Source organism: Dipodascopsis tothii, assembly GCF_038497935.1.
Source record: "Dipodascopsis tothii strain CBS 759.85 unplaced genomic scaffold V1510scaffold_2, whole genome shotgun sequence".
Lineage (NCBI taxonomy): Eukaryota > Fungi > Ascomycota > Lipomycetes > Lipomycetales > Lipomycetaceae > Neoaidaea > Neoaidaea tothii.
In genome coordinates, this window is record NW_027117986.1 from 189,599 (window position 1) to 208,912 (window position 19,314).

The 19,314-nt window shown below is 71.1% G+C and overlaps 7 protein-coding genes across 7 annotated transcripts; 5 read left to right on the forward strand and 2 right to left on the reverse strand.

The window, feature by feature from the left end:
* The first annotated feature begins 133 nt into the window (after window positions 1-133).
* Window positions 134-1,898, forward strand: V1510DRAFT_409937 (uncharacterized protein). The gene has a single exon (XM_066932637.1). It carries the CDS (start codon window positions 200-202, stop codon window positions 1,853-1,855), a length of 1,656 nt encoding a protein of 551 aa, XP_066791410.1. The 5' UTR covers window positions 134-199; the 3' UTR covers window positions 1,856-1,898.
* V1510DRAFT_164957 (uncharacterized protein) lies at window positions 1,899-4,041 on the reverse strand. The gene has a single exon (XM_066930377.1). The coding sequence runs from the start codon at window positions 3,772-3,774 to the stop codon at window positions 2,044-2,046; it is 1,731 nt and encodes a 576-aa protein (XP_066791411.1). The 5' UTR covers window positions 3,775-4,041; the 3' UTR covers window positions 1,899-2,043.
* On the forward strand, window positions 3,664-4,760 carry V1510DRAFT_409940 (40S ribosomal protein uS8). The gene is made up of 3 exons (XM_066932638.1): window positions 3,664-3,786; window positions 3,978-4,118; window positions 4,344-4,760. The coding sequence occupies exons 2-3, from the start codon at window positions 3,986-3,988 to the stop codon at window positions 4,601-4,603; spliced, it is 393 nt and encodes a 130-aa protein (XP_066791412.1). The 5' UTR covers window positions 3,664-3,786; window positions 3,978-3,985; the 3' UTR covers window positions 4,604-4,760.
* Window positions 4,761-4,790: 30 nt separating this feature from the next.
* On the forward strand, window positions 4,791-10,357 carry V1510DRAFT_443749 (uncharacterized protein). The gene has a single exon (XM_066935666.1). It carries the CDS (start codon window positions 4,906-4,908, stop codon window positions 10,348-10,350), a length of 5,445 nt encoding a protein of 1,814 aa, XP_066791413.1. The 5' UTR covers window positions 4,791-4,905; the 3' UTR covers window positions 10,351-10,357.
* A 728-nt stretch (window positions 10,358-11,085) lies between these two features.
* On the forward strand, window positions 11,086-13,200 carry V1510DRAFT_409947 (auxin efflux carrier). The gene is made up of 2 exons (XM_066932639.1): window positions 11,086-11,725; window positions 11,757-13,200. The coding sequence occupies exons 1-2, from the start codon at window positions 11,507-11,509 to the stop codon at window positions 13,095-13,097; spliced, it is 1,560 nt and encodes a 519-aa protein (XP_066791414.1). The 5' UTR covers window positions 11,086-11,506; the 3' UTR covers window positions 13,098-13,200.
* Window positions 13,201-14,504: 1,304 nt separating this feature from the next.
* Window positions 14,505-17,228, forward strand: V1510DRAFT_165000 (uncharacterized protein). Its single transcript, XM_066930378.1, has 3 exons — window positions 14,505-14,764; window positions 14,796-14,884; window positions 14,915-17,228. Exons 1-3 carry the CDS (start codon window positions 14,664-14,666, stop codon window positions 17,137-17,139), a joined length of 2,415 nt encoding a protein of 804 aa, XP_066791415.1. The 5' UTR covers window positions 14,505-14,663; the 3' UTR covers window positions 17,140-17,228.
* On the reverse strand, window positions 17,062-18,977 carry V1510DRAFT_165005 (S-adenosyl-L-methionine-dependent methyltransferase). The gene is made up of 4 exons (XM_066930379.1): window positions 18,768-18,977; window positions 18,062-18,647; window positions 17,763-18,030; window positions 17,062-17,719 (listed from the first exon to the last, which is right to left on the reverse strand). Exons 1-4 carry the CDS (start codon window positions 18,882-18,884, stop codon window positions 17,317-17,319), a joined length of 1,374 nt encoding a protein of 457 aa, XP_066791416.1. The 5' UTR covers window positions 18,885-18,977; the 3' UTR covers window positions 17,062-17,316.
* Between the last annotated feature and the right edge of the window lie 337 nt (window positions 18,978-19,314).

A 19,314-nucleotide genomic window follows, 5' to 3' on the forward strand; every position in this document is an offset into this window, starting at 1 on the left:
GGCGCCGGCGCTGGACGAGCCCGGGCCGAGCCGCGCGGTCCCCCGCCGCGCCGGCTCGTTTTCGGGCGCGTCCGGCCGCACGGCGTCCACCGACCCGTCCGCCGAGCTCGACCGCGCGGCCCGGCCCGCGCGGCCGCCGCTCAAGCGCGCGGCGTCGGCGTCGTCGGCCGAGCTCAAGGCCCGCGCGGCCGACGACGAGATGCCCGAGGTCGGCGCCACGCGCTACATCGGCGACCTCGACCCCGCCTCGGTCCTGCTCACGCTGCGCAAGCTCGAGAAGAACAACATCGGCGTCTGGGTCAAGGGCGTCTCGGTCAACCAGCCCGTGAACCAGCACCTGGTCGCGTACCTCAACTCGCTGCACGCGTTCGACCTCCCCCCGCGGCAGGACCGCGAGGGCCTGCTGGCGATCTACTTCAAGTACATCAACCCGATCCTGCCGCTGCTCGACCAGGACAAGTTCCTGCACCAGCACGCGCGCGACGAGTGCCCGACGCTGCTGCTGCACGCCGTGCTGCTCGCGGCGTGCCGCCACAACGAGGCCCGCCGGTTCCTGCACCTGCGGTCGCCGCGGCACTTTGCGTCGCTGACGGCGACCAAGATCCGCGCGCTCATCTACGCCAACTTCGAGCGCGACAAGCTGACGGTCGTGCGCGTGCTGGCGCTGCTGTCGCTGCACTCCGAGGGCTCGGACGGGCTCGAGAAGTCGTGCTCCGACCTCGAGCAGTCGTTCCACTACGCGCACTTTCTCGGCCTCCACCACGAGCGCCAGTCGCACCCCGACCAGACGCCGATGCGCGCGCTGTGGTGGTCGCTGTGGTGCCTGGACCGCATGTCGGCGTGCATCTCGGCGCGGCCGCTGATCTCGCGCCTGGACGACGTGGGCGTGTCGCGGCTCGAGCCGCACGAGAAGACCTGGCTCGCCCAGCTCTTTGAGGTCTGCTCCATCCTCGACAAGGTCATCGCCATGTACCGCCCGGAGGACATGCCCGTGCCGCCGCCGATCGCGATGGGGCTGGACGAGCGCATGCTGCCGCCGGAGCACGCGGCCGCGGTGGCGGCCGCGGCCGCGCACGCGGCCCGCGCCAAGTCGGCGGGCCGCAAGCCGCCGCCGGTCGCCACGCAGCCGTTTGTCGACCTGCTGCGGCTTGTGCGCTGCGCGGCCGTCATCCTGGCCCACAAGCGCGTGCCCGACGAACAGGACTCGTCCGACATCCTGCTCGAGGCCGCGTCGCAGATCACGACCATTGTCTCGAGCCAGCACAGCCTGCCGCCGCTGCCGGTCGTGCCGTACGCGGTCTCGCTGACGCTGACGGTCTACCTGCGGCTCTACCCCGCGCCCGACGCCATCGCGGGCTGGTCGCGGTCCTGCGCGGTCCTCGACGACCTCTCGCGCACCTGGTGGGTGGCCGAGGCCATGGGCTCGATGGCCCGCAGCATCTTCAAGAAGCTGGAGGAGGACACGTTTGCGTCCGAGCAGACGACGCCGCTGGCCTCGGCGCCGCCGCCGCTGAGCCAGATCCCGGTCGTGCCGCTGCCGGTCGTGCCGGTCGTGCCGCTGCACCCGCCGATGGCCCCGCCCAGCCTGCCGTCGCCGTCGCCGATGCCGTCGCCGGGGCCGGCGACGAACCAGGTCGAGCCCACCCAGATCCTCGACATGTTCTCGGACCTGCCCAACCCGACGTCGTTCCTGGAGCAGGCGCTGATGCTCGACGACTTTGCCGAGCAGTTCTACGCGCCGGGCCTGCAGTTCGAGGCCGAGACGGCGCCGGCGGTGCCGGACCTGCCGCCGGCCATTCCGGGCTTCCAGCCGAGCGGCAGCGAGGAGTCCAAGATCTACGGCTTTGCGCTGTGAGCGGCGGGCGAGGCGGGCGGCGAGACGGCGGGGCGGAGCGGCGCGTGAGCCGCACGGCGTGCGGCGCGCCGCCCGCGGCTATATGCCCGCGCGCCGCACGGCGTGCGGCTGGACGCGGCCGGCGCTTTTGGATTGAAAAGGAGTTTGTGTCACCAAAATGTCGATTTGTTGCTAGTAATGTCTTAATATCACGTGTCCCGCAGCCGTGCGGCTCGTGCGGCTCGACGCGTCGCGACGCGTCGAGCTAGCCGACGGCGCTCTCCATCGCATCCACAGGCGCGATGCTGTCCAAGCTGACGACGTCGCTCAAGACGGCGTGGCACAAGACCGTCGCCGAGTTCAACGAGTTCGAGCAGCAGCAGGAGGAGCGGCGGCGGGCCCGCCAGACCGGCCGCGACGGCGACCGCTATGGCGCGCTGCACACGACGACGGACGAGAACCGGGCGGACCCGCGCCGGACGGCGTCGCTGGGCGCCGTGCGCGACCGCGGCCGCGAGGTTCTCAAGCGGCGCAAGATCTCGACGGACCTGAGCGGCGTGCTGCGCACGCTGGCGAGCGACCCCGACGGCGGCAACCGGCACAAGCGCCCGAGCCGGCCCGTGCTGGAGGAGCGCAAGGTGCACTCGATCTACCGGTCGTCGTCGATCTCGTCGCTGTCGTCGACCGCGTCCGAGGGCGACCGCGGCGAGACGACGCTGGTGCCGGGCGGAGACTCGGACGCGTCGGACGAGACGGCCAGCGACCGGTCCCGTGGCCGGCCGGGCTTGCCGGGCGACGGCGGCCGGCTGGGCGACGGCGGCCGGCTGGGCGACACTGGCCGGCTGGGCGACACCGGCCGGCCGAACGACACCGGCCGGCTGAACGACACCGGCCGGCTGGGCGACGCCAGCCCGGGCGGCGCCGCCGACGCCGCCGCGGCCGCCCAGCCCGGCCGCCCCCACGGGCCGCGGCTGCAGGCCTCCGCCCTGGCGCACTCGCCCTCGCCGGCGCCGTCCACGGACCACGACGACAGCGACAAGGAGAACTCGTTCTACGTCCGCGCGGACCCGTCCGACGCCGACGACCTCGCCGACGACGAGGCCATCCTGGTCGAGCCCGCCCCCGCCGTCGACCACGTGCTGGACGTGCTCAAGCAGCGCATCGCCGAGCTCGAGAAGGCGGCCGACGACAGCCGCGCGGCCGAGGCCGACCTCCGCGCGGCCGCAGCCGCCGCCGCCGACCGCGCCGTCCGCGCCGAGGCGTCCGAGGCTGCCACGCGCGCCCGCGCCGACAACGCGGACCGCGCCGAGGCCGCCGCCCGCCAGCGCTCCGAGGAGCTGCTCGCGCTCGTGCAGGCCCGCGAGTCCGAGCTCGCCGAGGTCCAGCAGGGCCGCGTCACCGCCCGCGCCGCACACGACTCGGGCGCGGTCCAGCTGGCCGGCGCACTCAAAAAGGTCACCATGCTCGAGCAGCAGGTCCGCGCCCGCGACGCCACCATCGACGATCTGCAGCAGCACATTGCGCGGCTCGAGCACGCCATGCGCGACGAGCCGCGGAGCCCGGTCGACGACGACCGCTCGTTCGAGGTGCTGTCGCCGGTCGCCATCGACCTGCTGGGCTAGGCGGCCGGGGCGCGGCAGCGCCCGGTGGGGCGGCTGCCTAACAGGCGGCTCGCTGCGGGCCCGGGCCCCACGAAGCGCGCCCGAGGCTCGCCGGCAGCTGCGTGCGCGGGGCTGGCACGCCGGGCGGCGCGCTAAGCGAGCTCGGCAGCTGCCGGCTGTCAAATAAAGTTTAATACAGGGCACATTATAGGGTTTTTGGAAGTAGGGTTGGCGGCGCAGCGTGACTGCGTTTTTTGGGCGTCCACAACTCACAGCACGCCTCGCAATTTTATTATAGTCGTTTGTTCTCATCGGCAAATTCTCATCCACGGTTTCCATCAGCAAAAAAATGTAAGTTGACCGCGCCACTGGTCCACGAGCGCACGGGGTGGGTGGATAATCCGCGCGACTGCCATCTGCCGGGCCCGGCGGCGCCGCCAGCGGGCCCGCAGACACGGCTCTCGCGTCGAGAAGCTGCTTGACTCCGTTCCCTCGTGGATCGGACACTCATTCAGCTTGGATTGTTAGACTGACCTAGCCAGCAGACAACATGACCAGAACCTCTGTCCTGAGCGACGCGCTTAACGCGATCAACAACGCCGAGAAGACTGGCAAGCGCCAGGTCATGATCCGCCCTTCGTCGAAGGTGATTGTCAAGTTCCTGACGGTCATGCAGAAGCACGGTATGTAGCCCGCAGAGCATGAGAGAGAGCGCCAGCAGCACGCCCGACCCGGGTGATAACTGGGTGAATTGTCGGTTTCTCCGTCCCTCTTTGCCTTTTAATGTCCCGGAAGATTGAAGAAGAGTCCTTTCTTACACGCTGCGCGAGCTCCCTCGGGGCTGTGCCTCGCTGAGCGTTTATTTCTCTTCGACATGCTCTGCCCGCCGGGCGACGCTAACGACGCAGGATACATTGACGAGTTCGAGGAGGTCGACGACCACCGCTCGGGCAAGATCGTTGTCCAGCTCAACGGCCGCCTGAACAAGTGCGGCGTCATCTCGCCCCGCTACAACGTCCGCCTGGCCGAGATCGAGAAGTGGGTCACCAACCTGCTGCCCTCGCGTCAGTTTGGCTTCATCATCCTGACGACCTCGGCCGGCATCCTCGACCACGAGGAGGCCCGTCGCAAGCACGTCTCGGGCAAGATCCTGGGCTTTGTTTACTAGACGCGCTGCGGCGGACTCATCATGGGAGGATCTAATGTATGGTCTGGTATCAAAAGCACATGTATTTTTGTCGTCCACGTTCATATAAAATGTACAAATAGTTAAACTATCTTGACCCTGCCTGCGTCCGCGCCGAATAAAGACCCGTTTTGCAAGAGCCGCGCACCGCGTCACGTGAGCCTCACGTGCGCAACTCCCAGGCGCGTTTCGGCGCGGCCGGGTAACCTCCGCCCCGGCCAAAAATTTTCTGTCCGCGCCGCGTCCTCCCCAAGCATCCAGCATCCCCCAGCATTCGCGGCACCATGGCGTCCTCTCTCGCCAAACAGCTGACGGCGCTCAAGTCGGCGTCGTCCAGCATGGACCGCAAGAAGCGCCAGAAGGCGCACGCGGTCTCGCTGATCTACGAGCCCGCGGTGTCGGCCGCCCAGGACTACGACTCGATCTTCCAGGTCGCGCTCGAGGGCCTGCGCGAGCTCGAGTCGATCGACCCCCGGTTCGAGGTCTTTGAGAAGTCGCTCTTCTCCGAGACCTCGATCGGCCTGGATCGGTTCGTCCAGACCAAGGAGCAGAACGCGGCCATCGACAAGGCCGTGCACTCGTTCCTGTCGCTGCTGGCGCCGCGGATCATGCTGCAGCCGGCGCTGGTCGCGCTCGAGTGGCTCGTGCGGCGGTTCAAGATCCACGAGACCAACGCGGAGCTGCTGCTCACGACGTTTCTGCCGTTCTACGCGCACGACATCTTCAAGCGGGTGCTCGACATCACGCCGTTCCCGCTGCCGCCGCTGTACGCGTTCCTCAGCAACTCCAAGAGCTTGGCGCAGAACCCGCCCAAGACGCTCATCATCCGCGCGCTGGCCCGCGACAGCCAGCTGGCGACGCTGGTCAACGAGCACGTCGTGGCCGAGATCGCGGCCCGCCGCGAGCACCACACGCTGCTCTCGTTCTGGACGTCGCTGACGATCTCGGTCGTGATCTTCCTCAAGGAGAAGACCACGCCCGAGGAGACGATTGCCGAGCGCGTGCTGCCGTACGTGTCGGCGGCGATCGCCAGCAAGAAGTCGGCCGACGCGCAGATCGCGGCCTACATGATCCTCGTCGTGCTGGTCTCGCAGTGCCAGCTCGACCGGCCGGTCGTGGACGCCGTGGTCAAGAGCGTGGCGTTCAACTGGACCAAGCGGTCGCAGCGCCACGGCCTCGCGGCCATCACCCAGGCCGTGCAGTCGCTGGACCTGGCCACGCACGAGCCGCTCGACCGCGCCGTGTTTGCGGCCGTCCAGCGGCTGGACGACCCGCTGGCCGAGCTCGACCAGCTCAAGGCCAAGGTCAAGGTCGACAAGTTCCTGCTGGCGTACGCGCTGGCGCTGCTGGCCTACGCCGCCAAGGACTCGCTGCCGGTGTGCGTGCGCCTGGCCAAGGGCGCCGACCTCACGCCGGCCCAGCGCCGGCTGCTGCTGGCCGAGATCGTGCGCGCGGCCGAGGCCGAGGCCGACGCCGAGACCCAGCACGCGTTTGCGGCCGCGCTGTCGGCGGCCGCGGACGACGCGGACCTGGCCGCGGACCTGGCCGACGTCTTTGCGCGGCTCGACGTCGACCTCGACCGGCTCGAGCTGCGGCTGCAGGCGTCGCTCAAGCCCGCGCCGGCCGAGCCCGCGCCGGCCGACGCCCCGGCCGCCGCCCGGCCCAAGCCGCCCGCCGCCAAGGACGTCCTGGCGTCCCTCCGCGCCGTCTCCGCGCCCAGCTTCCTCGCCGCCGACGCCGCCGACGACTTCAAGTACCTCGCCGACGTCTTCTTCAAGCTGCTCGCCGACAGGCCCGGCGTGCTGCCCGACTTTGTGCAGAACCCGGCCGTGTTCTGCTCGGCCGAGGCCGCCATCACGTTCCTCATCCGGCTCGCCAACTCGCGCCAGTTCCCGGCCCTCGCCCGGCTGGCCGCGCTCGAGCTCTACAAGGGCTACGTGGGCTCGGTGCCGGCGGCCACGGACGTGCAGGCGTCGCTGGTGTACGTGCTCACGGTCCTCGCGGACCCGGCGCCGAAGCTGCGGGCGGCCGCCGCCGACTGCGTCGCCGCCCTCGCCGCGCGGTACCGCGGCGCCGGCAAGCGCGGCACCATCCTCGGCCTCGAGACGCTCTACGGCGACAGCAGCGCCACCGCCCAGCTCAAGTGGATCGGCTCCAAGGACCTCCAGGCGTTCCTGGCCGAGGTCGAGGGCCACGTCGAGGAGTGCGTGCTCGACGCCGACTTTGTGCACACGGCCATGGCCGGCGTGCTCGACACGTCCGGCCACGACAAGAAGAAGGCGCCGTTCAAGGGCGCCGTGCTCGCGTTCCTGGCGTCGCACGCCAACGCCACGCCGCTGGCCGCCGCCAAGCTCGCGCTCGTGCGCATGATCACCGGCTCCCGCAAGACGGCCGTGCCGGTGTTCGGGCTCTGCGGCGACCTCGTCAAGACGTGGATCGCCGGGCGGCCGGCGCTGGCGGCGGCCGCCGCCGCCGAGGGCGTGCCCTTCGCCGCCGTCGAGCGCGCCATGCTCCGGCTCGTCACGCCCGCCGACAAGGACGGCATCAAGTTCCTGCTCTCGGCGGTCTCGTCCGAGACCGCCGGCCTGGCCGAGCTCGTCTGCGGCCGCGTCGTCGAGCTCTGGCCCGCGTTCAAGTTCGACACGCAGCTGGCCGTCGCCAAGGTCCTGCTCGAGATCGCGCTCAACGCCGAGAGCGACCTGGACACGGTCGACACGCTCGGCCGGCTGGCGATCTCGGTCCAGCTCTACAACGAGCTGCTGGACGACACCCGGTTCGAGCTCGACCAGCCGCAGGAGGCCGCCAGCCCGCGCAACGTCAAGCGCCGCCGGCGCTCGTCGTCGTCGCGCCAGAGCCACGTCGGCCAGCTGGCGCACGTCATGGAGAAGAAGCTGCGCCGGCTGACGCTCATCCTCGAGCTGCTCGAGGCCGAGCAGGGCCTGGCCGACGGGCAGGCCCTGCTGCGCCAGCTCTTCGACGTCCTGGGCGACCTGCTCGCGCTCAAGACCGACACGGCGCTGCCGGTGCAGTACACGCAGCAGGTCCTGGTCGGCTGCATGCTGCCGATCGTGCGCGGCATGGCGCCGAGCCAGATCGAGTCGAGCGTGGTGCGCATGGACCTCGTCGTCAGCTGCATCCGCACGGCGTCGTCGCCCCAGATCCAGAACCGGTTCCTGCTGCTCGTGGCCGCGCTCGCCAAGCTGTCGCCGGAGATCGTCCTGCACAGCGTGATGCCCATCTTCACCTTCATGGGCGCCAACACCGTGCGCCAGGACGACGAGTTCTCGGCGCACGTCATCGACCAGACCATCGCGCAGGTCATCCCGGCGCTGGCGCAGTCGATCGCGACGACGTCGACGCCGGCGTTCGGCGTCGTCGAGCTGCTGCTGAGCTTCGTCAACTCGTTCCCGCACATCCCGTACCACCGCCGGGTGAAGCTCTTCACGACGCTGATCCGCACGCTGGGCGCGGCCGACTCGCTGTACCTGCTGCTGGCGCTGCTCGGCAAGAAGCACTGGGAGACCAAGGCCGCGCGCGGCGCCAAGGCCAAGGCCAAGGCCGCGGAGGAGGCCGAGGGCTACGACCAGTTCGTGCTCGTCCTGCTCAAGTCGTTCGGCCTGGTCGACCGCTTCGTGGCCGTGCACAGGTACGTCGAGCTGGTGGACGGCATCGCCGGGACCCGGGCGGCCGCGGCCGGCGCCGCCGCCGGCGCGCTCGACCTCTTCGGCCTCGGCAAGCTCTCGGGCGACCGCGTGGTCTCGCTCAAGGTCGACCTGCTGGCGTTCGTCAACCGCACGCTCGTCAAGGGCGGCCTCGCCGCGCTCGTCAACGACGTCTTCCGGTCCACGGCCGCCGCCGGCGTCGCCGTCTCGCTCGAGCTGCGCGACCAGCTGCGCGCCACCTTCGCCCAGATCTTCGAGGTCCTCCTCGGCATGGTCGGCACCGACGGCGCGCGCAAGGCCCGGCCGTTCCAGCTCGAGATCTACACGTCGCTCGACAGCATGCTCCAGCTGTTCCCGATCCAGGACTTTGTGCGCGTGCTCGGCCAGCTCATCCGGCCCGCCGCCGGCGACTCGGCCGACGCGCGCGAGCAGCAGGAGATCGCGCGGCGCGGGCTCGTGCTCATCCAGTCCAAGTTCGACGCGGACGTGCGGCCGGCCGACACGGTGGCCAAGAACGCGGCCGTCAAGATCCTGCCGGCGCTGTGCGCGGCCGTGGACAGCCACGTGCGCACGGACGACCTGGAGATGGCCAAGCTGGCGCTGCGCTGCATCGACACGCTCGCGGCCAAGTTCGGCGCGGTCGCGCCCGACGCGTTCGTGTCGGCGACCAAGGTCATGGACCTGCTCGTCGGCCCGAGCGGCATCCAGCACGCCGACGACGGCGTCGTGGTCTCGGCGCTCATGTGCCTGAGCACGCTGGCGACCGCGCTGGGCGCGCGCGTGCTGGCCTACATCGCCAAGATCGTGCCGGCCGCGCTCGACATCCTCGAGCGCGCGGTCCCGGCCAAGAAGGACCTGGTCGTGATCGCCGTGTTCACGCTGCTGGACGCGCTCGTCACGCGCATCCCGACGTTCATGGCCAGCTACCTCGAGCGCGCGCTCGGCCTGGTCCTGGCGTCGGCCGCGGCCGCGGGCGACGCCGAGCTGGCCGACGAGAAGGCCAACGCGCAGGCCGTCCTGCTGGACAACATGGTCGCCAAGCTGCCGGTCGCGGCCGTGCTGGGCGCGCTCATGGCCACGTGGGACGACGTGGTCGCGGCCGCGCTCGCGCGCGCCGACTTTGCCGTCGTCCGGCTGCACCTGGCGACCATGGCCCACGTCCTGGGCCAGGCGTCGCGCGCGGCCGTCGTCGCCGACGTCGGCCGGCTGCTCGACTTTGTGCTGGCCGTGTTCGACCTGCGCAACGTCGCGGCCGCCGCCGGCGTCGCCGTCCCGCTCGACGCCGTGGAGGCCGCCGGCAGCCTGCCGGTGGCCATGGCCGTCATCCTCAAGCTCAACGACCGCGCGTTCCGGCCGCTGTTTGTGCGCACGGTCAAGTGGGCGCTCATGGGCGCCGAGGACGACGGCGAGGACCTGGCACCGCAGCCGCGCCGCAACCGCAAGATCGTGTTCTTCAAGTTTGCCGAGAAGCTGTTCGGCACGCTCAAGTCGATCGTCACCAACTACTACTCGTACCTGGTCGACCCGGTCTGCGAGCTGCTGACGGACTTTGCCGCCGCGCGCGAGCTGGACGCCGAGCTGTGGGCCTCGGTGCTCTCGTCGCTCGTGGTCTCGTTCTCGAACGACCAGGAGGAGTTCTGGCAGTCGCCCGCGCGCTTCGACAAGATCGCGGGGCCGCTGCTGGGGCAGCTCGCCCTGGGCAACAAGCCGCTGCGCGCCGGCCACCCGGAGCTCGTGCAGCAGGCCATCGTCGCGCTCGCCACGGCGTGCTCGTCCGAGGAGCAGTACAAGGCCATCAACAAGGAGATCCTGTTCCACATGCAGGACCACGACGACGACGTGCCGGACGCGGACCGCGCCGGCATCAAGATCATGGCCACGAGCACGCTCAAGAGCATCTACGAGCACCTGGGCGAGGAGTGGCTGTCGATGCTGCCGCAGCTGGTGCCGGTCGTGGCCGAGCTGCTGGAGGACGACAACGAGGACGTGGAGGGCCAGGTGCGCCGGGACCTGGTCCCGGTGATCGAGGGCGTGCTCGGGGAGTCGCTGGACCGGTACCTGACGTGAGCGGGCCGCCGCGCCGCACGGCGTGCGGCGCCGCGGCCGCGGGCGTGAGCCGCACGGCGTGCGGCGCTCCGCGCCCCCGGCCGCCCCAAAAGTTTGTTCTTTCTACCGCAATACGATCGGATCTACAGAGCCAACGTAGCCGCCACCCGCACGTAGCCGGCAGCGCCGGTCCGCGCCAGCCGGGCGGCCAGCGCCAGGCCGGCTTATCAATCGTGGCTGCGGTGTCTCAGACGGATGCGCGCTAGGATGACGCGGTGGCGGTGTCTCGCGGGCGCAGACGCGTGGCAGCGACGCCACGCGCGATGAGCTGCGCCACGCGCACGGCCGCGGCGCAGCGCGCACGTGCGCGCGTCCGTCGCTCCAATTTGCCGCTTCGTTCGGTCCCGGCCGCCGGCCGCTGGCCCGCGTTTCGATCTGGTCCGCACCGCGGCAGCCATGCGGCCCGGTCCAGACGCCGACCGCGGCCGCGGCAGCCGGCAGGCGCGGGCGGGCGGCGCGGGCCGGGCGGCAGCGGCGGGCGCACCGCCACAGGGAAAGCGCGCTAGCCTCTTCGGGTCCTCCGCGCGGGCCGGCAGGTACCTGCAGCTTGCTGCACGCGGTGCCGGGCGGCCCAACGCGGCTGACAGTACGCGCAATTGGGCGGCCGCGGCCGCGGCCAGAGCGGCGGCTCGCCGCCGCGCGCGGGCGCAGCGCCTTCGCCTAACAAGGTTTGGGCTAGCCTCTATTGACAGCCGCCCGTGTCTGCCAGTAGCTCCAGGCCGGTTAAAATGACGTGGTGCGTAGGGAGCGATGCCAAACATTCCGCTAGTGTGGCCCGGCCGCAGGAGTTCTTTATGGCGTGGTGTGGCGGTGCACTGCGGCCACCTCGCTCTATCTCATCTCGAACGCCGCGATCGCTGCCCGCACACCGTCTCTGTCCGCACACCCACGCCTGTTTGCAAGACGACGTGCCTGGGCCGACCAGCACGCCCGGCCCCCGACCGAACCGACCCAGATCGCGCGCGTGTGCGCCGCGTCGCCGGACAAAGACTCGCTCGCGCCCGCGAAGCCCCGAACACCGCCGCCGGAACCCGCGGCGACGAGCCACGCGAGCACCTCCGCCGCTGCCGCGCCCGTATAAATAGCTCTGCCCGGCGTCGGCGTCGGCCAAGCAGCCATGGACAGCGCCGGGGACACCGTGGCGGCCGCCGGCGGACACAACCACCCGTCCTACGGGCGGCTCGCGTTCCTGGCCTTCCAGGCCATCTTCCAGGTCTTCCTGATCTGTCTCTTTGGCGTGTGGGCGTCGTACACGAAGCTCATGAACGTGTCGCTCCAGCGCAAGCTCTCGCAATTGAACATCAACCTGTTCACGCCCTGCCTGATCTTCACCAAGGTACGTTCGCCGCCGCCGCCGCTGACCCCAGCTCGCGTCGTCCATCACGCCCGACACGCTCACCGACCTCTCGGTCATCCCGGTGCTCTTTGTGCTCACCACGGCGGTCTCGTACGGCTGCGCGCGGCTGGTCGCCACCGTCTCGCGCCTCGACAAGCGCGAGTCCAACTTCGTCATCGCCATGGGCGTCTTCGCCAACTCCAACAGCCTGCCGGTCTCGCTCACGATCGCGCTGGCCCAGACGCTGCCGGCGCTCAAGTGGTCCGCCGTGCCCGGCGACACGCCCGCCACGATTGCCTCGCGCGGCATCCTCTACCTGCTCATCTTCCAGCAGCTCGGCCAGGTCCTGCGCTGGTCCTGGGGCTACAACACCCTGCTCGCCCGCCAGGACGCGCCCGAGTCCCGCCGGTCGAGCTTCTCGGTCGTGGAGGACCGCTCGCCGTTCCTCGACAGCCCGATGGACGAGCGCGAGCCCTACGTCAACGAGAGCATCTCGCTCAACTCCAAGTCGCTCCTGCCCCGCGACTACTACGCGCACGGCGCCGAGCCCGACCTCACGGGCAGCGACGACGACACCACGGGCGTGCAGGAGACCGACGTCCTGCTGCCGGGCTCGTCGCGCGAGTCGTCGCGCTCGTCGTCCACCAGCACCCTCTCGCTCCTGCGCACCATCACCCACGACTCGCAGCACCGCCACGCCAGCCGCGGCACCCTGCCGTCGTTCAACCGGTACCACCAGCCCGCCGCGCCCGCCCGCCGCTCGGCCGCCGGCCGCGCCTGGGCGGCCGTGCGGCCGCGCCTGCGCGCCTTCGGCGCCGGCCTGTGGGCCTTCATGAACCCGCCGCTGTGGGCCATGCTCGTCTCGGTCTCGGTCGCGCTCATCCCGAACCTGCAGGACGTCCTGTTCAACGACCGCGGCACGTTCCTGCGGGCCACGGCCACCGAGGCCGTCATCCAGCTCGGCGAGATCTCGGTCCCGCTCACGCTCGTCGTCCTCGGCGCCAGCCTGATCCCGGACGCCGACACGCCGGCGCCGAGCGCCAACTCGCGCAAGATCGTGACCGCGGCGATCGTCTCACGCATGATCCTGCCGGGCCTGATCCTGCTGCCGCTGCTCACGCTCTTTGCCAAGTTCGTCAAGCTGTCGATCATGGCCGACCCGATCTTCATCGTCGTGCTGTTCCTGCTGGCGTGCGCGCCGCCGGCGATCCAGCTCAGCCAGATCTGCCAGCTCAACGAGGTCTTTGAGCGCGAGATGACGTCCGTGCTGATCTGGGGCTACGCCATCCTGACCCTGCCGGTCACGATGCTAATGGTCGTGCTGTCCCTCGAGGTGCTCGAGTGGTCCGGCGGCCTGCCGACGCCAGCCTAGCTGCGCCACGCCGGCGGCTGCTGTGGCGGCGCGCCGGCGAATGTACACATAGTCAACAGAGGCGCCGCACTCGGTGCGGCGCGGCGCTCGCGCTGCTTTTTGACCCCGCCCGCGCCGATCCCCGCCGGGCTGCATGCAAGACACCCCTGTTCATTTGCGCACCCGGGGCCATGGCCCTGGGCCCGTGGCCTGGCGCGGCTAGTCTGGTGCGACCGCGCGCGCCGGCCTATTTCGGCGGCTCTGCCGCCGATGCGGCTAGGCTGGCGCCGATTCGCGGCCGCGCCCGCTGCCGGCAGCTGCCGCGCCCGCCGATCGGCCAGAGCCCCGCAGTCGCCACGGCGGGCCGCGGGCGCGTCACGGGCACCGGCGCCCGTGGCTGGGCGCCTGCCCGACCCGGCGCGGCAGTGCGTACGGCCGACGGGGGCGCGTCTCGGGACCGCGGGAGGCTGACCGCGCAGCGGCTGCCCCGGGGTCGCCGTTTACGGCAATGCGCGCCGACTGGGCATAGCGCGGTTTCAAGAGCAGCGTGCTCCGTCCGAGCGCACCGGCGCGCTGCCGCCGCGATGCCCCGCCGGTGCGCGGCCGCGGTCCGGCCGTGCCCGCCGACGGCGGCCGGCAGCAGGCCGGCCCGGGGCAGCCACCGCGCGGCCGCCAGGCGGCCACCGGGCGGCCACCGCCGGCCGCCAGTCGGACCGGGCAGCCGCCAGCCGCGGCCAGGCGCGCCCGCTGCCGCCACCGCCGCCGGTCCGCCGACCCCCCGCGACCGTCCTGGCGGATCCGGCCCTGACGCGTAACCGTCTGCGGCAGCGGCACCGCCCCAATGGCTCCGCCGGCCACCGTTCGGGTGAGTCAGCCGCTCTGTCGCGTGTTACCCGGGACCCTAGCCACCCTAAACCGTTGCAACGTTCGCTGCCGCGGCCGGTCGCACGCGTCGCACCCGCCCGCTGTGCGCCCGCCGGCCGCCGCCAACCCTGCCAGCCCGGCCCTGGCCTCCGTAGCACCCGCCGAGCCCGCCGGCGCGGCCGCGCTGCGGCCGGCCGCCGGCCGCGCCCGCAATCGCGTGACAAAGTGTCTATTTACGGGAAACCCAATCGGGGAAAGTCTCGCTCGCGTTGTTTGTTTGGGTCCGCGACGGCGGAACCCACAAACTCACCGCCGCAGTCGCACACCCGGCTGAAAAATCTTTTCGTTCGGCCGCTTTCCCACGCACGATCGAAGCCGGTGGGCTCTGAGGTCAGTAGACGAGCCCGTGGCCGCAGGGGCCGGTGGCGACGCCCGTGTCCAGGAGTGAGCTAAAATCGCAGGCCGTTAGTAGGTCTACCAAAAAAAGCACTCAACCGGCCACGACAGTTTGGATCCGCCAGGCCAATTCGCCCGCCCACGAGCCGTCCCCCGCCGCCTTCGTCCTGCCCGTTTCCTTCTGGAACCGCCCAGGCCCGCACCGTGTCGCCACTGGCCGCGCTGCGTCGTGCCAGGACCTGCCGACCGAGAGCTGCCGCCTGAAATCCGGCGGCCGTCTCCACCCCCAGCCAAGCTCGGCTCGCGATCACATATCACCGTATTTTCATGGCCGACGGCGCCGCCCATCCGCCCGGCCGGGCCGACGCGCCCGCGCGCGCCGACTCGGCCGTGTCGGACTTTTTGCAGCGTGTGCAGTCGCTGCGCCAGTAAGTTGGCTGCGCGTGCGCGCTGACCCAGACACGACCGCTCGTTTGACCGCGACCGCACCCGCCGTCTCGAGGAGGAGATCGCCCAGGCCAAGATGCAGCGCCGGGCCCGGCTGCTAGGTACGTGTGCGCGCGATCGCGCTGACGCAGACCGGTCGCGGTCGACGTCGCCACAGAAGCCGCCGCCGGCTGTGGCCCCTGCTGCCGTTGCCGACATCGCCGGTGCGCCCGTAAGCGAGCCAGCGCCAAGCCGAGATCTGTCTGTGACCACGCCGGTGGCCGGACCAACCCCGGCCTCGGTCTCGACCGCGGCGCCGGCCACGGGCGTGGTCCCGGCGGCCCCGGACGGCGGTGCCGACGGCGTGGGCGACGAGCCCGGCCACGCTACCACAGCGCCGCTGGCCGTGGTTGCGCCCAGAGCGCTGGCACCCGCGCTGGTGCCAGAGCCGGCGCCAGAGCCAGCGCCAGAGGCTCTGGCGGACTCGGCGGCCGCGGCACCCGCCGACACCGCCGTGCACACGCCGGCTCTGACGCCCGATCTCGACGCGTCGGCCGACCAGCCGCGTACGCGCAGCCCCAGCCCGCTCGCGCGGTCGCCTGCGCGGTCGCCCACGCGGTCGCCCACGCGGCCGGCCGCAGCCGTGACGCTGGACGAGTCCACGACGCCAAAGCTGCGGTCACCGTTCGCCAAGCGGCTGTCGCGGTACGAGGAGGCGGCGTGGTCGCCGCCGGCGCCGGTCCAGCGGTCGCCCACGATCCGGCCCAACCGGTTCTCGGCGTACGTGCCGCCGTCGAGCCTCGACTTTGGCGCGTTGGCGCCGCGGCGGCCGCGGTCGGCCAGCACGGAGGACGCTCGGCTGGACGGCGATCTGCCGGCCACGCCGGCGACGCCGCAGAACGCGGGCACGCCGGACACGCCGGCGTCGCCGGCCACGCCGGTGACGCCGACCTCGGTTCGCTACACGCGCTCGGCCAACCCGCTGCGGCCGCCGAGCCCGCTGCGGCCGGTCAGCCCGCTGCGGCCGGCGAGTCCGACGCGGGTGCTGCCGCCGCGGCCGGTCAGCCCGCTGCGGCCCAACCAGCTGGGCTCGACCAGTCCGCTGCGGCTGGCTAGTCCCGGGCGCGCGCGCGACGGCAGCCCGGCCGGCCGGCGGTCGCCGGCGCAGGCCGTGCTGTCGCTGGACGAGCCCAGCGGCGCCGACGGCCTGCACGACGCGTCCAACGACTCGGACTCGGCCATCGACGGGCCCGAGCTGAGCGACGACACGCGCGACACGTCGTTCGAGTCGCAGCCCGAGGCCGCCGACCTGGCCGTCGGCAAGCTGTCGCTGGACACGGCCGCGCCGGCCGCCCCCGACGCGGCCGCCGACGACCCCCCGCTCTCGCCCGCGTCACCCACCACGCCGTCCGAACACTACGACCGCACGGCGCTGCTGCGCGAGCGGCTCAAGCGCGTGGCCACAATCAAGCGCGACTCGGTCTACTCGGTCCCTCTCGAGCAGGCGCGCAAGGCCAAGGACGTGCCCGACCTCGACTCGATCGAGATCGACGCGCGCGAGGAGGAGCGGCTGTCCAAGTTCATGCGGTCGCCGTCGCGGCTCGGCGGCGGCCGCGACGGCGGCGCGGTCCTGGTCCGGCACGGGTCGGTGTCGCCGCCCAAGAGCGCGCGGCCGTCGAGCGTGCTGCCGCAGTCGCCGCAGGGCCTGTCGCGGCCGCCGTTCCCCATGCAGTCGCCCACAAGCACGTCGCGCGCGCAGTTCCGGCCGGGCTCGCCGCAGGCCCTGTCGCGGCCGCCGTTCCCGGCGTCGTCGCCGACGCTGGCGTCGCCGCCCAAGGCCATGCGCAGCCCCGACATGTCCCCGGTCGCCACGCCGCTCTACCGCTCCAGCCGGTTCTCCGGCAGCGACTACCTGGCGTCGTCCGACTTCTACCACGCCGACAGCGTCCTCGCCGGCGGCTCGCCCGGCCGCGAGAGCATGCATCTGCGCACGCGCTCGCGCGACAGCGTGGCCGGGTTCCCCGGCCTGCCGGGCCACGGCCTAAACTCGCTTAAGCGAAGCGACTCGATCGTGTCGACCGCGTCCAACGCGTCCAACCTGTCGGGCCTCAGCAACGACAGCCTCGACCTCGCCGCCGGCCGGCAGTCGCCTGTCCAGAAGGGCGAGTCCCCGACGCTGGCCGCGGCCCCGTTCCGCCCGGGCTCGCCCGTCCGGTCGCGCAGCCCCACCAAGGGCAACTTTGTGCAGAGCGCCATGATGAAGGGCGCCGGCGCGTCGCCCAAGAGACACTCGATCATCAACCTGCGGTCCGTCATCCTCGACCGGCCGCCCACAGACACTCTGCCGCCCAGCGCCGAGTCCCAGGACGAGTCCTGATCGCTCGGCCATGTACATGCCTGCTGCCGCTACGACCCACGCTCCTTTCGGGCGGCCTCTGCCTCTGCCCTCGGACCTTTTGATTACTTTACGAGCGTTACGGACGACCGCTGTTGAATTTTTGCCGTTTGACCAATGAAATATTCAAAACGAGCGCGTAGTGTACATATATACAGCCTAGCCGGCGCCCGGCCCGGCGCCCGGCGCCGCCGGCCCGTCCGCCGGCCGGAACCCGCGAAAGTACTTGTCGCGGAACTGCTCGGTCCCGAGGATGGCCGCGGTCTGCGGCCGGCTGAAGCCGGCCGCAGGCGCCACCTCCGCCCCGGCGGTTTCAGCCCGCGGTTTGCGGCGGTAGGCCACCAGCCGGCGCGACCACTTGCTGAAGACCTGGACGCAGTTGGCCACAATCTCGAGGTCCGGGTGCGTCGGAATGTCGACGTCGCGGTAGTCGTCGTTCGAGACCGGGATCCAGCAGCACATGCGGCCGTTGTCGACCAGGTGCACGGCCGAGAACTCGACGAGGTCGATCAGCAGCGCGTCAAAGTGGTAAGGCTTCTTCGGCGGAATGTAGTCCGGCAGCCTGCGGTCAGCGAACAGCCCCAAGCCGGGCGGCGGGTACTCACAGGTGGGACTTGTCGCCGCTGTCGACGGTGGCGAGCATCTCGCTAAGCTTTTGCGGGTTGCGGGCGCCGAGGACTTTGAGGCCCTCGCGCACGCCGTACGGCGGGTCGCAGATGATGGCGTCGAGCCGCAGCGACGGCCGCAGCGGGTTGTGCGTGAAGTCGCACGCGAAGATGTCCTGGAAGAACGCGCCGAGGCCGTACTGGGCGTAGTTGCCCGCGATCGTCGCGTTCTTCTTGCCGCGGATCTGGCGGCCGTCGATGTCGGACCCTGGCGTTAGTGCGGCCGCGCGCGCGCTTACCGATGGCGGTGCCGCCAAAGTGGCTGGCCGCAACCAGGAAGCTGCCGGTGCCGACGAACGGGTCGTAGACGAGCTTGCCGGGCGCGACTTGGGCGATGTTGGCGCACACCAGCGAGAGCTCGGCGTCGAACGACGTGGTGCCGATGTACGCGCGCTTCTTGAGGTCGTACTTGTCGACGGCGGCGCGGTCGCTCTCGGCGACGAGCCGGCCAAACGCGGCCGAGCGCAGCCGCTTGGCGGCGGGCGCGTGCGACTTTTCGAGGAAGTGGAAGTCCTCGAAGATGGCGAAGACGTGGTCGGCGCCCTTCATGCGGATCGGGCCCTGCAGGTCCATGAAGCCGAAGGACTCCATGAGCTCGCGCTGCTGGGCCCGCGAGGACGAGCCCTGGTAGCTGACGACGTCGAAGCGGAATGAGGCGTCGCGGAACGGCACGCACAGCTCGGGCTTGGCGCGGAGCTCGGCGCGGACGGCGTCCATGGTCGGGCCGGCGGCCCAGACGGCGTAGACGGCGCGGGCGAGGATCGAGCGGCGGACGAGGCGCGCGGCGGCGGCGTCGTCGACGAGATCGACGTAGCAGAAGGGGGTCTGGGGTCAGCGGGCACGGGAGCCGCAGGCCGTGCGGCTCATGCGGGGCGACGTCAGCGCGCCGCACGGCGTGCGGCGCAGCGCCGCCGCCGTCCGCCGGCGGCCGCCCGGGGCACTCACCTCCTCCCGGCAGTCGGCCAGGTCGACCGGCACGCCCTCGAGCTCGGCCAGCGCGGCCAGCTCGGCCCGCTTGAACGACTCGTGCTGCGCCGCGGCGTAGATCAGGTATCGCGGCATGTCGGCTCCGGCGGCGCGGGCGGTCTCGGCGGGGCTCGACGGCGCGGGCGAGGCAGCAGGCTTGTCTTTACACGCGCGGCGTGCGTTCCAGGGCGTTCCACGGGCTATCAAACAACAGGCGACCGTACCAAGCGCGGGCGCGTCCGTGAGTCCGTGGCGGCGCGGACCCGGGACCGAAAATTTGCGATGCGGTCACGTGACAGCCGTGCTGACATCTGCCGTGTGACCAGCGCGCTGGCGGGTCCCAGGGCGTGGCGACCAAAATGGCAGCATGTAAATACTCCCGGGCGTTGCTATAGCAACTCGCCGTGTTTAGCCCTTCCCCCTCCCCGGGAGACCTAAAAACACGCCCAGAATGCGCCGACACAACTAAGTCCAGCGAAAGGTCAAGCACGCTAGGGAAATGTACCTGTGATGTGAAAAAGCTGTG